The 13,651-nt window shown below is 52.8% G+C and overlaps 1 protein-coding gene across 1 annotated transcript in view; it reads left to right on the top strand.

Moving 5' to 3' along the window:
• The window catches only part of Cntn2 (contactin 2), a 31,441-nt gene extending 19,047 nt beyond the window's left edge, over positions 1–12,394 (top strand). The window contains exons 11-23 of the mRNA XM_021171196.3: positions 212–362; positions 470–597; positions 846–1,021; positions 1,503–1,623; positions 2,084–2,242; positions 2,664–2,813; positions 5,317–5,387; positions 5,654–5,888; positions 6,141–6,253; positions 7,284–7,470; positions 7,733–7,845; positions 8,178–8,346; positions 8,745–12,394. Of these exons, the coding sequence (XP_021026855.1) occupies positions 212–362; positions 470–597; positions 846–1,021; positions 1,503–1,623; positions 2,084–2,242; positions 2,664–2,813; positions 5,317–5,387; positions 5,654–5,888; positions 6,141–6,253; positions 7,284–7,470; positions 7,733–7,845; positions 8,178–8,346; positions 8,745–8,848 (1,877 nt within the window). The 3' untranslated portion in view covers positions 8,849–12,394. The remainder of the gene's footprint in view (positions 1–211; positions 363–469; positions 598–845; positions 1,022–1,502; positions 1,624–2,083; positions 2,243–2,663; positions 2,814–5,316; positions 5,388–5,653; positions 5,889–6,140; positions 6,254–7,283; positions 7,471–7,732; positions 7,846–8,177; positions 8,347–8,744) is intronic.
• Positions 12,395–13,651: the final 1,257 nt, after the last annotated feature.

Below are 13,651 nucleotides of genomic sequence, written 5' to 3'. Positions count from 1 at the left end.
TGAAAACAAGACAGATGGTTGGAGCGTGTGAGAGGGACGAGTGGAGCCAGATGTGATGACACAGGGGTAGATGAGTTCTAGAGATGTTGCTGCCACTTGACAAGTTGGTCTCCAGAGGCCAGATGCTTAGCACATAGACAGGTGACATCTTAGTTGAGGTGGGCGGGTGGCTATCTCAAGGGTGAGTGTTTGAGCACCCTCTCTCCTGCAGCTCTGGCCCCAGACTTCAGGCAGAACCCTGTGAGGCGGCTGATCCCTGCAGCCCGAGGGGGAGAGATCACTATCCCGTGCCAGCCCCGTGCGGCTCCAAAAGCTACAATACTGTGGAGCAAGGGTACTGAGATTCTGGGGAACAGTACCAGGTAGGTTCTGTGTGGCAGCGCTGAGATGACGTCTTGGAGGCCAGTCCCCTTCCAAAGGCCACGGTGTGTCCCTCAGTTGACTAGATCTTTTTCTGTCCTTGCTGCAGAGTGACTGTCACTTTGGACGGCACCTTGATTATCAGAAACATCAGTCGATCAGATGAAGGCAAATATACCTGCTTTGCTGAGAACTTCATGGGCAAAGCCAACAGTACCGGGATCCTGTCTGTGCGAGGTAAGGACTGTGGTTTGTTCAGATGCTGGGATGCTGTTCTGCCAATCATCTTGCTCTTGGCTTCCTGTACATCTGCTTTCAAGGCGACCTCAGAACTCAGTCTCTCTTGGGACCACCCCTGGCCAGTCTCCAGAATCTGGCTACTCATGAATATGCATCTCTTCTAGGGGTACAGGCCAGAGCCTCTCTCCTTCCTGGGCTTTTTCCATCACAGAGCCTTGTTTTGTTGTTGCTGTTTTGCTTTGTAGATGCAACGAAGATCACTCTAGCTCCTTCGAGTGCTGACATCAATGTGGGTGATAACCTGACTCTACAGTGCCACGCCTCGCATGACCCCACTATGGACCTCACGTTCACCTGGACCCTGGATGACTTCCCTGTTGACTTTGATAAGCCTGGAGGTCACTACCGGAGAGCCAGCGTGGTAAGGCCTAAGGCCTCATAATTCTCCCTCCTTCCAGATAAGACAGGGGACTTGAGATGGCCTCAGTCATTACCAGCTCCAGGCTTTCCAAAGTTTCCCCTAACCCCCGAGGCCATGCCGAGAAAGCTCATCCTAGGACCCACCGCCACCTTTCCTGCATCCACCCAAGGACCACCCTTCTAAGTTAGAATCAAGCTTTAGCATTCCAAGTGCCCCAGGAGATTCTCTCCGCTACTGTCCCTCTCCCCTAGTACAAATGCCATCATTAACATGGCTCATGAAGTCTGTCTTATGTGGCATGCTTTGATGTCCACTGGTACCAAGTAGCTCATTCTTCCCACTGAACAGATAGGAACACTGAGGCACAGAGAGCATGGATACCATTCAGCCAGGGAATCTAGGCTCCATTTCGTCTTGTGGCCTATTACGCTAGTCAGGGCTTCCTCCTGTCTCATCATTCCTTGCTGTCCCCTGTGCACAGAAGGAGACCATCGGGGACCTGACTATCCTGAATGCCCAGCTACGCCACGGAGGGACATACACATGCATGGCCCAGACAGTGGTGGACGGTGCATCCAAGGAGGCTACAGTCCTGGTCCGAGGTAATGGGAGTCAGCCACCCCAGGTCTCAGAGAGGCTCTAGGCTTTCCGACTCTCCCCACCTCTCTTCCCTCCCTGAAGGCTGACAGAAGCCGGAGAGATGGACGCTTCTGTTTAATGCCTGTGTAGTTCTTTGTGGGTCCTAAATGAGTAGACTGTGTCTTCCAAAGCCATGCTCAAGAAAGAAAATGTACCCTAAACACCCCCAAGACTTTACGTCATGAGCTCAGGAGTTCCAGGTCCAGTGCAGGGCAAACTTGTACACCCCTCTGTGAGCCACCAAGTCTGAGATGCTTCACTCCTCATCTTTCTCCTCTGCCCCCATCCTCTGGCCTCCCACCCGATCTCTCCTGCTCTTTGATGCCCCATCTAGATACTGAGTCAGCCCAAGCTGAGGCTAGATAAAACCAACTCAAAGTGGGAGCTGCCCTCCTCTGACCCAGGGTACTCTGCCTCTTACAGGTCCCCCAGGTCCCCCTGGGGGTGTGGTGGTGAGAGACATTGGAGACACTACTGTTCAGCTTAGCTGGAGTCGTGGCTTTGACAATCACAGCCCCATTGCCAAGTACACCCTGCAAGCACGGACTCCACCCTCAGGGAAATGGAAGCAGGTTCGGACCAGTAAGTATGAGGCACCATGTGGGTCAGTTTTAATAAAGCCCCCACTGTGTGCACAGTGGAAGACAGGGGTCAAAGGGTCAAGGGCTGACCCTAAGGCTTTGAAAAGAATTAAGGTGTGTTCTCTTACCTCCAGGGAGAACCTAGACAGGCAGGGAAACCTTCATAGCCAGGATGGTAAGGAGAGGGAGAGCTGGAGGCAGCAGCCTTGTGTTGCTAGAGAACGCCAGCATGCTCAACATGGGTGGAGGGAAGAGCAAAGGCCCTGTGGCATCAGAGCTCACTAGCTTTTCAGTCAAAGAGTAATTGAGGGCTTAGCGAACAGTAGGGCCACACTGAGGGCAGAACACAAATAGTCACATGGGTCCAGAACCTGCCACCATCATAAATGGCCACTGGCCGCTGACTGCCTGGGACCTTGCAGATCCTGTGAATATCGAGGGCAACGCGGAGACTGCCCAGGTGCTGGGGCTCATGCCTTGGATGGACTATGAGTTTCGGGTTTCAGCTAGCAACATCTTGGGCACTGGGGAGCCCAGCGGCCCCTCCAGCAAAATTCGCACTAAGGAAGCAGGTGAGTGTGTCTGGAGTTCTAAAGAGAACTCTGCAAAGGGAGCCCCAGGAGAGGGAGTCCCCAGCAGAGGGAACTCTAGGCTCTAGACGGGGAGCTCCAGCGCTGTGGCGGGAGGAGCCCTAGCAGAGAGTGCTCTAGGGGAGGAGCTCCAGCATTTGGGGGGGGGAACCTCAGGAGGGGAGCCCCAGCAGAGGGAGCCCTGGGTGGGGGAGCTCCAGCGGTGTGGGGGAGGAGCTCCAGTAGGGGGAGCCCCAACAGAGGGGGCATCAGAGTGGGTGGGAGGGAGGGGCAGCCAAGGGAACCCCAGCAGAGGAAGCAGAAACAAAGTTCCAATCTGCTTACCAGGCCTCCGCTCCCTGGTCAATAGGCAGAAAGATGAAAAGTTAGAGACAAAGCTGCTGCTTAGACAAACCGCCTGATCCAAACCCCTTGCTGAAAAGCACGCCTGCAGGCAGATCTGTAGTCATTGTTTTGGCTTAGTATTTAAAGCCAGAAGAGCTGATTTGAACAAGGGTCACACTGGGAGAGCCTGCTCTTGAACCTAGGACAAGGACCTTGAGCGGGTTTTTAAGTGCCCACAAACTGCAGAAATCAGCTAATGAGGAAGGTGTCTGTGTGCATGTGTACACTGTGTGTGTGTGTGTGTGTGTGTGTGTGTGTGTGTGTGTGGACACATCATGCACTGTGCAGGGGACTGGAGAGGCAGCCAGACTCCAGGCCCTGTTTCGCTGGCATCTGTGGAGCAGGAGGGATAATAATGTGCCTGTGACCCTCAGTGAAAGCACACTTTGTTTGTCAGAGCCAAGGGAGAGTGTGATGAGAGAACCAGGAAGGGCCCAGGCATGGCCTTCACCTGCCCAGAGGCAGCTGCTATGCTCTGACCATTCCCAGCAGAGGGCCTGGGACCACACAGCGGCATCGTGGTCAGAATCCTGTCTCCCTCCTATCCAGCCAGACCTGTGCTTGTATGTGGTGGAGGGTCTACCTCCATGTCTTCTACCTGCTCCAGGCTGACTCCCCAGGTTCTGGAACCACACAACATTTTAATCTGGCATCCATGTCGAGTAGGAAACTCCAGAAGGCATGCTTTCTGACCGAACTTCTTAGGGATACGGGCTAAGAGGGGTCTCTGATTCTACATCTCAGAAACTGATGCGCACAGACGCGCAAAGGGATAGCGAGGATTTTTAAAGTCATAAGAGCGGAGATCACGTTCTAGCTGGGCGGTGCATTAGCTGTGTGAACTTTGGACAAGTTGCTTAACTGCTCTGGACCTCAGGCTTTCTGTCTTAACCCTGGCCCTCTGTGAGCTGACAGAAGCCATCTTTGTGTTTATCAGTCTTGTTTAATACCAAAGACAGGAGATTAAATCGAGAGGGGAGAGAGGGAAGGAGAGGGAGAGAGGGAGAGAGAGAATCAGGGAAATACCTTGGACTACCCTCTAACAAAATGTATTGTTTTGTTGTTGTTTGCATTAACTGGCATTCAAAATCCTTTAGTCTCATCAGCTGAAGCAAACTGGAGTTGGTCTCTGGTTTAGCTAAAGCCAACAGGGGTAAGGATGACATACAAGAGTAGCCATTCTGTGCTGCCTGGCCTCTCATTTCTTTTTTCTTTTTTCTTTTCTTTCTTTCTTTCTTTCTTTCTTTCTTTCTTTCTTTCTTTCTTTCTTTCTTTCTTTCTTTCTTTCTTTCTTTTTTTTTTTTTTCTTTTCCGAGACAGGGTTTCTCTGTATAGTCCTGGCTGTCCTGGAACTCACTTTGTAGGCCAGGCTGGCCTCGAACTCAGAAATCCGCCTACCTTTGCCTCCCAAGTGCTGGGATTAAAGGTGTGCACCACCACTGCCTGGCCTGGCCTCTCATTTCAATTCTTCTACTTTCAGCCAACAGGGGTAAGGATGACATACAAGAGTAGCCATTCCGTGCTGCCTGGCCTCTCATTTCTTTTTTCTTTTTTCTTTTTTCTCTTTTCTTTTCTTTTCTTTTCTTTTCTTTTCTTTTCTTTTCTTTTCTTTTCTTTTCTTTCTTTCTTTCTTTCTTTTTTTTTTTCTTTTCCGAGACAGGGTTTCTCTGTATAGTCCTGGCTGTCCTGGAACTCACTTTTGTAGGCCAGGCTGGCCTCGAACTCAGAAATCCGCCTACCTTTGCCTCCCAAGTGCTGGGATTAATGGTGTGTACCACCACTGCCTGGCCTGGCCTCTCATTTCAATTCTTCTACTTTCACTTTGACAGACACATCATCACCATCACCACCACCACCATCATCATCATCATCTAGAGAGTATAATTGGGGCCCAGAAAGGTTAAGTGACTAGACAGAGGAAGTACAGCAAAGATGGGAATTGTTTTCAGGCTGGCCTGACTCTGCAGTCATGCACAGAAAAACTATGGGAAAATAACTTAGGACACCCCATCTAAGATGATTGAGGCACAGGCTAGGGGATTCCCCCCTCCCCACTTTCTGCCCATTAACATGACCCATTTGTGTTTCTTGTCCCTTACAGTCCCCTCTGTGGCACCATCTGGACTCAGTGGAGGGGGAGGAGCCCCTGGAGAGCTTACCATCAACTGGACTGTAAGTGGACAGGGACAGAGAAGCAGGCAGGTGCCTTGCCTCTCAGGAGTCACACCCCTTTCCCTCCTGACATAGTTTGTCTACAGACAAAGTGGCAGCAACAGAAAAGACCGATGAAGGCAGCTTCCCTCCCTCCCCTCTCCAACCCCTGCATCTCTCACAGGCATCCCGGGGTCACTCCTCTGGGTGAAGACTGGGTGGAGTTTGATGGATGGGTAGGGACACATACCGATGACCCCTGGCCCACACCGTGCTCTTGCCCTCAGCCCATGTCACGGGAGTACCAGAATGGAGACGGCTTCGGCTACCTGCTGTCCTTCCGCAGGCAAGGCAGCTCCAGTTGGCAGACGGCCCGGGTGCCCGGTGCTGATACCCAGTACTTCGTCTACAGCAATGACAGCATCCATCCCTACACACCCTTTGAGGTCAAGATCCGAAGCTACAATCGCCGGGGGGATGGGCCCGAGAGCCTCACTGCCATCGTGTACTCGGCAGAGGAAGGTAGACTGTGGGGCCTGGGGCCTGGCCCTCCTGCACTCCCTGGCTCAGGGAAGAAGAGGGGACACCATGGGAGGAGAAGCAAGCCTGGGGTGCACTTGGTGTCCCCTGGGCTTCATCCTGCGCACTGAGTTTCATCTTGGGCCCTGGGATTTCCCCCCAAATCCTCAGCACAGTCATAGTCGGGGTCAGTCACTCTGTGGGATGCAGAGGTGTCTTGGCAACATATGCCCATTCTTTATTTATTCCCCCTAGAGCCCAAGGTGGCCCCTGCCAAGGTCTGGGCCAAGGGTTCCTCATCCTCAGAGATGAACGTGAGCTGGGAGCCTGTGCTACAAGACATGAACGGCATCCTCCTGGGATATGAGGTGAGCATCCCCCATGGGCCGGAAAGAGGCGGGGCTAGGCTTTCCAGAGTAGATGGCAACATCTGACAGCTTACTAGTCATTCCCCTAGGATCACTAATTCCTCGGTGAGGGGATCAAGAGGGAAGGAAGACCAAACACCCAGGCCAAATATTGTCAGAGAGAGAGAGAGAGAGAGAGAGAGAGAGAGAGAACCCCACCATCAGGCTGTGCCTCCCAGGGTTGGCTCCTGAGTTTTGCACAATAGGTTAGACAGATCACTGGGAGACGCTAGCTCCACTCTTAGCCCTTGATTGAAGACTATTTAAGGTCTGCTATTCTGCTGGTGACTGGAGTTGTGTATACTGGGCACGTTACAAGCACACACGTACACTTTGTATCCCAGCAGATGCTCCAAGCTAGCACCTGAGTGAGTGAGATGAACACTGCATTGAGAGCCAGCCTCTGGGAACTGAAGTGTAGGAGGCAGAGGCAGCCACAGGTCTGCAGAAGACCCTGGCACTCCATTGGTACTAGAATTGGTACTAGGCCTTGCTGGGCATGGCCTAAGTGATGTGGGGAGCTTTAGAAGGCTTAAAGATGGCAATAACCACCAGGCAGTGGTAGCGCATGCCTTTAATCTCAGCACTTGGGAGGCAGAGGCAGGTGGATTTCTGAGTTCGAGGCCAGCCTGGTCTACAGAGTGAGTTCGGGACAGCCAGTGCTACACAGAGAAACCCTGTCTGGAAAAACAAACAAACAAACAAACAAACAAACAAACAAACAAACAAAAGATGGCGATAATCTGGGCCTTTCTCACCTCTGCTCATCTCCCCACTAGCCACCTACTTCTTTCCTTCCATATCCTGGACACCTTCCTTGGAGTAGACACTGTTGAATAGCCACAGTCCCATTACCATTCTTTCTAGGTCACCTGACCTAGTGTGCAGGTTATCAAACTAGACCAGCCTGAGTACCAGAGAAGCATGGAAGCATGGAGACTGTGCAGCCAAAAGCTTTGCCATGCACTTTAACATATCCTGCCCCTTGTAGATTCGCTACTGGAAAGCCGGGGACAAAGAAGCAGCCGCTGACCGAGTGAGGACGGCAGGGCTAGACTCCAGTGCCCGAGTCACCGGCCTGTACCCCAACACCAAGTACCACGTAACTGTGAGGGCCTACAACCGGGCTGGCACCGGACCAGCTAGCCCTTCAGCTGATGCCATGACCATGAAGCCCCGTGAGTGCCAGGGATGAGGAAGGGCATGTGCCACGGGGTGGGGACAATTCCTGCCACATGGTTAGCACCAGGCAGAAGCAGGTCAGAGGACCTACTGAACATGGCCATGGCCTCTGAGGCATCTTCTGGATTTTTGTGGTGACAGATTGTTCTAAGAATCCCTGCCATATGGGTGGGCATCAGAAAGGGGCTGGCTAGTGGTAACAGGTGGCTGCAGAAGCATACGACAGTGTCCCCAATCTCCTCCCCCCGCCCCCCGCAGCACCACGGCGACCTCCTGGTAACATCTCCTGGACTTTCTCAAGTTCCAGCCTCAGCCTTAAGTGGGACCCTGTGGTTCCTCTCCGAAATGAATCTACAGTCACTGGCTACAAGGTAAGAAAGGGCACACAAGCCTGCTATGAGGAGCAATAGCTCCTGTCTTTCCAGTGGTCACAGGGACCTGCAATCCCTAGCAGTGTGGCATCTGGGGCTAGGAGAAACAGAAGTACAGGGACTCTGGGTAGTTCACGGTAGAGGCTATAAAAACACATACATGGTACGGCTGCATGAGGGCAGGGTAGGGATGGGCTGGGGGTCTGACCAGGCAGCTTAGCTGTTTGCACACCTACCTCCCACTGGTGAGCTTGGCCAATGAGAAACTGGAGGAGGCAGGAAGGACCCCTTGAGGGTCTGGGAGGCTGCATCTGGAAACTTCTATCCCACAGATGTTGTATCAGAATGACCTGCAGCCAACTCCTATGCTCCACCTCACCAGCAAGAACTGGATAGAAATACCAGTACCTGAAGACATCGGTCACGCTCTGGTGCAGATTCGAACCACGGGGCCTGGAGGGGATGGGATGCCAGCCGAAGTCCACATTGTGAGAAATGGAGGTACTGCCCCTCCCTTCCCCCTTTCTACCTAGCCCCTCAGCAGTATTAGTCCACCAAATACTGGTCAAGGGATTGTCCCCAAGAGCCAGCTCTAACCTAGACACCACCCCTCCCCCATGAGAAAGGAAAGGCAGGCAATGAATGGTGCCACGCCACTGTCCCCTCTGTACCCTAGAACCACCCCAAGGTAAGGAGGGAATACATCTTTTTTATGGAATGCAAGGGGCTGGGGACCAAGAACAAAGGTCGGTGCTTCATGGGTAAGGCCAAGAACATCACTAGTCTTCGGTTCTTAAGGCCTCCGTGTGACTTTTCTCCAGAGGCTTCCGGGTTCTTTTGTAAGGGCAGGGCTGGGAGGCTCACTCAGCCACCCAGTTTCTGCTGCTGGCTGGTTTCAGGCACCAGCATGATGGTAGAGAGCGCAGCTGTCCGCCCTGCACATCCTGGCCCTGTGTTCTCCTGCATGGTTGTACTGATGCTCGCCGGCTGCCAGAGGCTCTGATCTCAACGCTGCCCACCACACCCAAGCTGGACACCCACCCTAACAGACACAGCGGCTGGCCACAGCCCCCCTCCAACGCCAAGGTGGTTCAACACTGCCTGAGAGTGGCTGGCTTAGATACCTACTCCCAACAGTACCCTTTACGTAGGAGGTAGGATATTTCTATTCTGCCACAGGATAGAACCAGGCAAGGAATTTCTCTTTAAATCAAGAGGCACTGGGCAGTGACTTCCATGATAATACTAGACCTAATGCCTGGACCCTCTGGGGTCCTGGACAGAAGGAACAAGCCTTTGGATAGAAGGTGTTTGATATACATCTTCAGATCAAGTGGACGGCCCTCTGGGGCTACAAGTGGGCACTGCCATCTCTCATCTCTCTGGGATGAGAGTCCCAGGCCCAGCAGGAACATGGGCAGCAGTGGGCTATCAATTTCCCTCTATGAAGCAGAGGGACCTCTCCTAGTCCTTGCTGGAGAAGCACCACAGTTAGTCCCCACGTGGTCTTCCGTGGCTCCCCGGCAGTCCTGCTTACTCAGTAGCCAAGAACAAGGCCCTGGGTTACTGGGGATCAGAGCTCTAAAGGGTTGAGAGGCTACACCACCTGATGGAAAGGGGCACCAGACTAAGGCCCATTCACCACCCCGGTGGCACTGCCCTCTCAGCCAGCACTGCCATCCCTGCCATCCTCCAGATGGAATGGTGGAGTGACAGGGCCACTTGAGGTGGCTATGTGACTAAAGGGCTTGTCTCGAGGAGTTGCCTTGCCTCATCGGGATGCTCCCTTCGTGGACCCTCCAGGGTAGGGGCAGGCGACGCCCATCTGAATGCCGTGCCCTTCCCTTCAGCTCTGCTGCAGACTTGTGCCTGCCTCCTCCTCCCATAACTGCAGGCCCTGGAAACCAGCTCTCAACACAGCATCCATTCTTTTTCCTGGGATGGAGAGGCATCTGAGAAGGGCCAGAATCAATGTGGTCCTGCCTGCTTCCAGGAATACCCTCCATCACCTGGCCACACATGTTCCCCAAACTGCCTGGACTCTCTTGGGTCCCCAGAAGTAAAGAGTTAATAAGGTGGTGGAGGTGAAGGCAGCCTGCCTTGAGCTCTGGGTACATTACCAGTGACAGACCAGACTACAGGAGCTGAAGAAGCCTTATAGCTTGACTTATCCATACCTTGCCCTTAACAGATGAGGAAATGATGCCGGGCAGTGGTGGCGCACACCTTTAATCCCAGCACTTGGGAGACAGAGGCAGGCGGATTTCTGAGTTCGAGGCCAGCCTGGTCTACAAAGTGAGTTCCAGGACAGCCAGGGCTATACAGAGAAATCCTGTCTCGAAAATGGAGGTCCAGAAAGGGTTAGGGACTTCTTAGGGTCACATGGTCTGTAAGTGACAAGGCCAGAGTCTCCTCCACACCTGTGGGAGGCTCTGTGGAGGAGAGAGGTGTGATGCTGGGCAGTCACCACCTGGTCTCCAGGATGAGCCCTCTGCTTCAAGAGAATCAGAGTGCTGAGAAGATCAACATGGACGCGCTCGGTCCAAGGCACAGGCAGATTCTAGGAGTCAGCGGCCTGAGGCTGGCTTCTGCTGGGAACTCAGCAGGCAGAGCTGGCTGGAAGCCTCTCAGGCTCTCTCTTTTCATTTCAAGAAAAGAGGTCAAAGCGAGGACAGAGTTCTCTAGACCAGGACCCTGTGCAGCCCGACCAGAAGTCGCCAGTGTCCACGCCCTGGGCCCGTGGGAGCAGCAGAGCAGGCGTTTCGAGAGGCGCTTGTCCGGCTGTTCCTTGAGCCGTTTCTGTAGTTTACAGTTAGAGCTCTATTTTGTTATGGGTTTTTAAAACTTTAAGCCCTGCTCTGTTTTCCTGGGCGGGTTTATGTTAGTATTTACCCACTACAATTTTTTAAAGATGTCCACACACTCACGTACCTTTCCCCCTACCACCTCCAAACCTTCCCCTCTTTCCCCCTACCACCTCCAAACCTTCCCCTAGCTTCCTTAGAGCTGATTAAACCCTCCCTCTTCTGCTCCCAGCACCTCACCTACAAGGGTGCTAGGGGCTCAGCCATGTGATCATTCTCCCTCATGTGAACCCCAGAGCTGGTCCAGCATCCCTCCCCATCCTATGCTGGCTGGGATTTGGCTCGGGCCTAGCCCTGGAAAACCCTAGCTAGCCCTAGAAAGGGGCACCTGAAACCTTCCAAGGTTTCCCTATTTCTCACTGCCTTGGGTTTCGGTGAGGGGAGGGGGTGCTAAAGAAATGGGTATCTAGTGTCTGGGAAGGATAAGTGAACCTGGTCAGGGAAGTGGGAGGCTGCAGCCCCTAAGCTTTTCTTCTAACAAGGTCCATGAAAAGCAGGCAAGCTGCTGGGAGACCGGAGAAGAGGAAAACCTTAGCCCTGTGCAGGTAGCATTTGTTGTGGGGAGGTGAGGCTGTGCCAGCAGCTTTGGAGCTCCAAGTGTTAGCTAAGGTGTAAGGAGGCCACAGGTGACTCGACAACATGAGCTTGTAAATAGAAAAAAAAAAAAAAAAGCCTCTTGCTGAGGAAACTTGGACCTTAACTGGCTTGGGAAGGAGGGCTAGATCAAATGGCTTCTCAGATTCCCTCCCCTGCCAAGGGTCCTCTTGACTTCTGTACAGGCTGGGGAAGCTTTTGGACTGGCCCCTGCTATGGTCCTGACTGTTAAGAGATTCCATCCATTCTTGATAGAAGTGAAAGGGACAGCCACAACCAGGGGTTCTGTCTAGGCTTAACAGGCAGGAAATGGCCCGAGGGCTAAGGGTGAAGCTGCCTATAAATACCTCTTCAGGGGCTGGGAGGTGCCCTCTGTTCCATCCACACTGCTCATTGCCATCTGATGGTACAAATGAGTGGCTCTGCCATCCAGGGCAGCAGGTGACCCAGACAGTGGGGAAGTCGGGAGGCAATGGGGCAGGGATGAGAAGCCCGACCGTGAACAGGAGAGAATGAAGCCAAGGTCAGGGAAGCCTTCGAGAATAAGGAAGGGACTTCTTTTGGGTAACCTTTGAGGTGTTTCCGGTGTTCTTTCCAATCTTGGTTGGGCAAAGTCCTGACTTGAGGGGTAGGAGGTGCTGAGTCCTTCCAGAGCTGAGATCTTAGAATCCAAATGCCTAGTACAGGGAAGCCGTAGAGGTACCATCTGCAGCTTATTTTAAAAGCCATCAGTGGGAATGACCCCCAGAACAGTCCTTACAAAGTCGTGCCTTCCCCAGCGCATCCTAGCCTGTACTCTAGCCAAGAGCTCAGCGTGGCTAGCCAAGCTATCCTTCCCTCACGCCTTTCCCTGCAACAGAGGCACCTTTTCTTCTTCTAGTTGTCCAATAGCCAATAGGGCTCCTGCATGCCAGGGGGACAGCAGTATCCTCACACCTGTTATGAGTTCCAGTGTGGTGTTCGCTCTCGCTAGCTGAGACTATACCTTGCCAGGGAGTCTGGAGTGTGCCTCTTGAACCTGTATATGTGGTCCCAGGCTTTGGGAAATCAGGGCATTAAAGAAAACAAGAGAGGAGGAGGAGGGAGGAGGAGGAGGAGGAGGAGGGAAGAGGAGGAGGGAAGAGGAAGAAAAGGATCAAAAAGCTCTGTTCAGAGCCCCAGGTAGCCTCAGAGGCCTAGGGCCCTTAAGTTTCTTTAGAGGGAACACAACCTGCCTTGGCACCAGATACCTCCAACTTGGCCGGTTTCAGAGCCCACATAGCTCTGAGCTCAGGGCTTCACTGGACCACTGATGACCGTTCTTGTTTAAATGCAGCTCCTCCACCCCAGCCCACTGTTCGCTCTTGTAGTAGTTATTTATTGACTCTGGTAGCAAGCAGTTCTTAAATAAAGATGTTTTCTGAACCCGCCTAGGCGGCTGGAAGCAGCTGCACTTCTCACCTCATTAAAGCCTGCCTGCCTCCTGGGCCTGTTGTTCAGCCAGTACATCCACCCCTCCCACGGCCAACCTTGAGGAAGCTGTGCACACAGCCCATACAGCTTCCTCCAACTAGAGGGAAAAGCCAGGCTGGGAGACCTGCAGGCAGATGAGGCTGAGCACTGCTGACATCCTGAGCAGGTTTCACCTAATGGTGGTCAGCATGCTGGAGTGGGGTGAGTTGAGGGGTGGACTACTTCCAGTTCCTCTGATTTCAATACACTTGAAATGTTGACTCCCTGGTCCCTAAGGAGAGTCTCCCCTCCTTCCCCATGAAGAGATTAATGTCCCCAACTGGTAAGGAGGTGACTATCACCTCTGTTGTTCAATCAGGGTGGCACAAAGTGGTGGAACTCCTAGTCAATTTCTACCCTTGACACACTCCACTGGGTACATCTGACTGCTATTCCAGGTAAGCACACACAGGGATACATGCAGGCAGCCCCAGTTTGGTTTTTCAGTGTCAAGTAGGTGGGACCCACGTTGTGTCTCAGGTTTTTGTTTGTGTGTGTGTGTGTGTGTTTGTTTTTGTTTTTGTTTTGTTTTGGGAGGAAAGGAAGGTAAATGGAGGCCTCTCTATTCAATGCTTAGTTTTTCTGACCAGAGCCCTTCCAGCATGGCAAGTAGACCACACAGACTTTAGTCTTTAGTCAGCTTTTACTTTCCCAGGGCAGTTATATACACAAGACTCAGGGAACTGAATTGAGGGGGGCTTGCTGCTGTACCCCAGCCACGCAGATGCTAAGCAGGATCTTGCCAAGTGGTCCTGGCTGGCCATGAGCTCACTATGTAGACTAGACTGCCTCAGTCTCCGAATAGCTGCGATTACAGGAATATGCCACCTCGACCAGACAGAACTATGCTGTTGTCT

The sequence above is a fragment of the Mus caroli genome, unplaced genomic scaffold, assembly GCF_978045245.1.
Source record: "Mus caroli unplaced genomic scaffold, Mus_caroli_1 scaffold_1, whole genome shotgun sequence".
In the NCBI taxonomy this organism is placed as follows: domain Eukaryota; kingdom Metazoa; phylum Chordata; class Mammalia; order Rodentia; family Muridae; genus Mus; species Mus caroli.
This window is presented reverse-complemented; position numbering and strand designations above follow the sequence as displayed.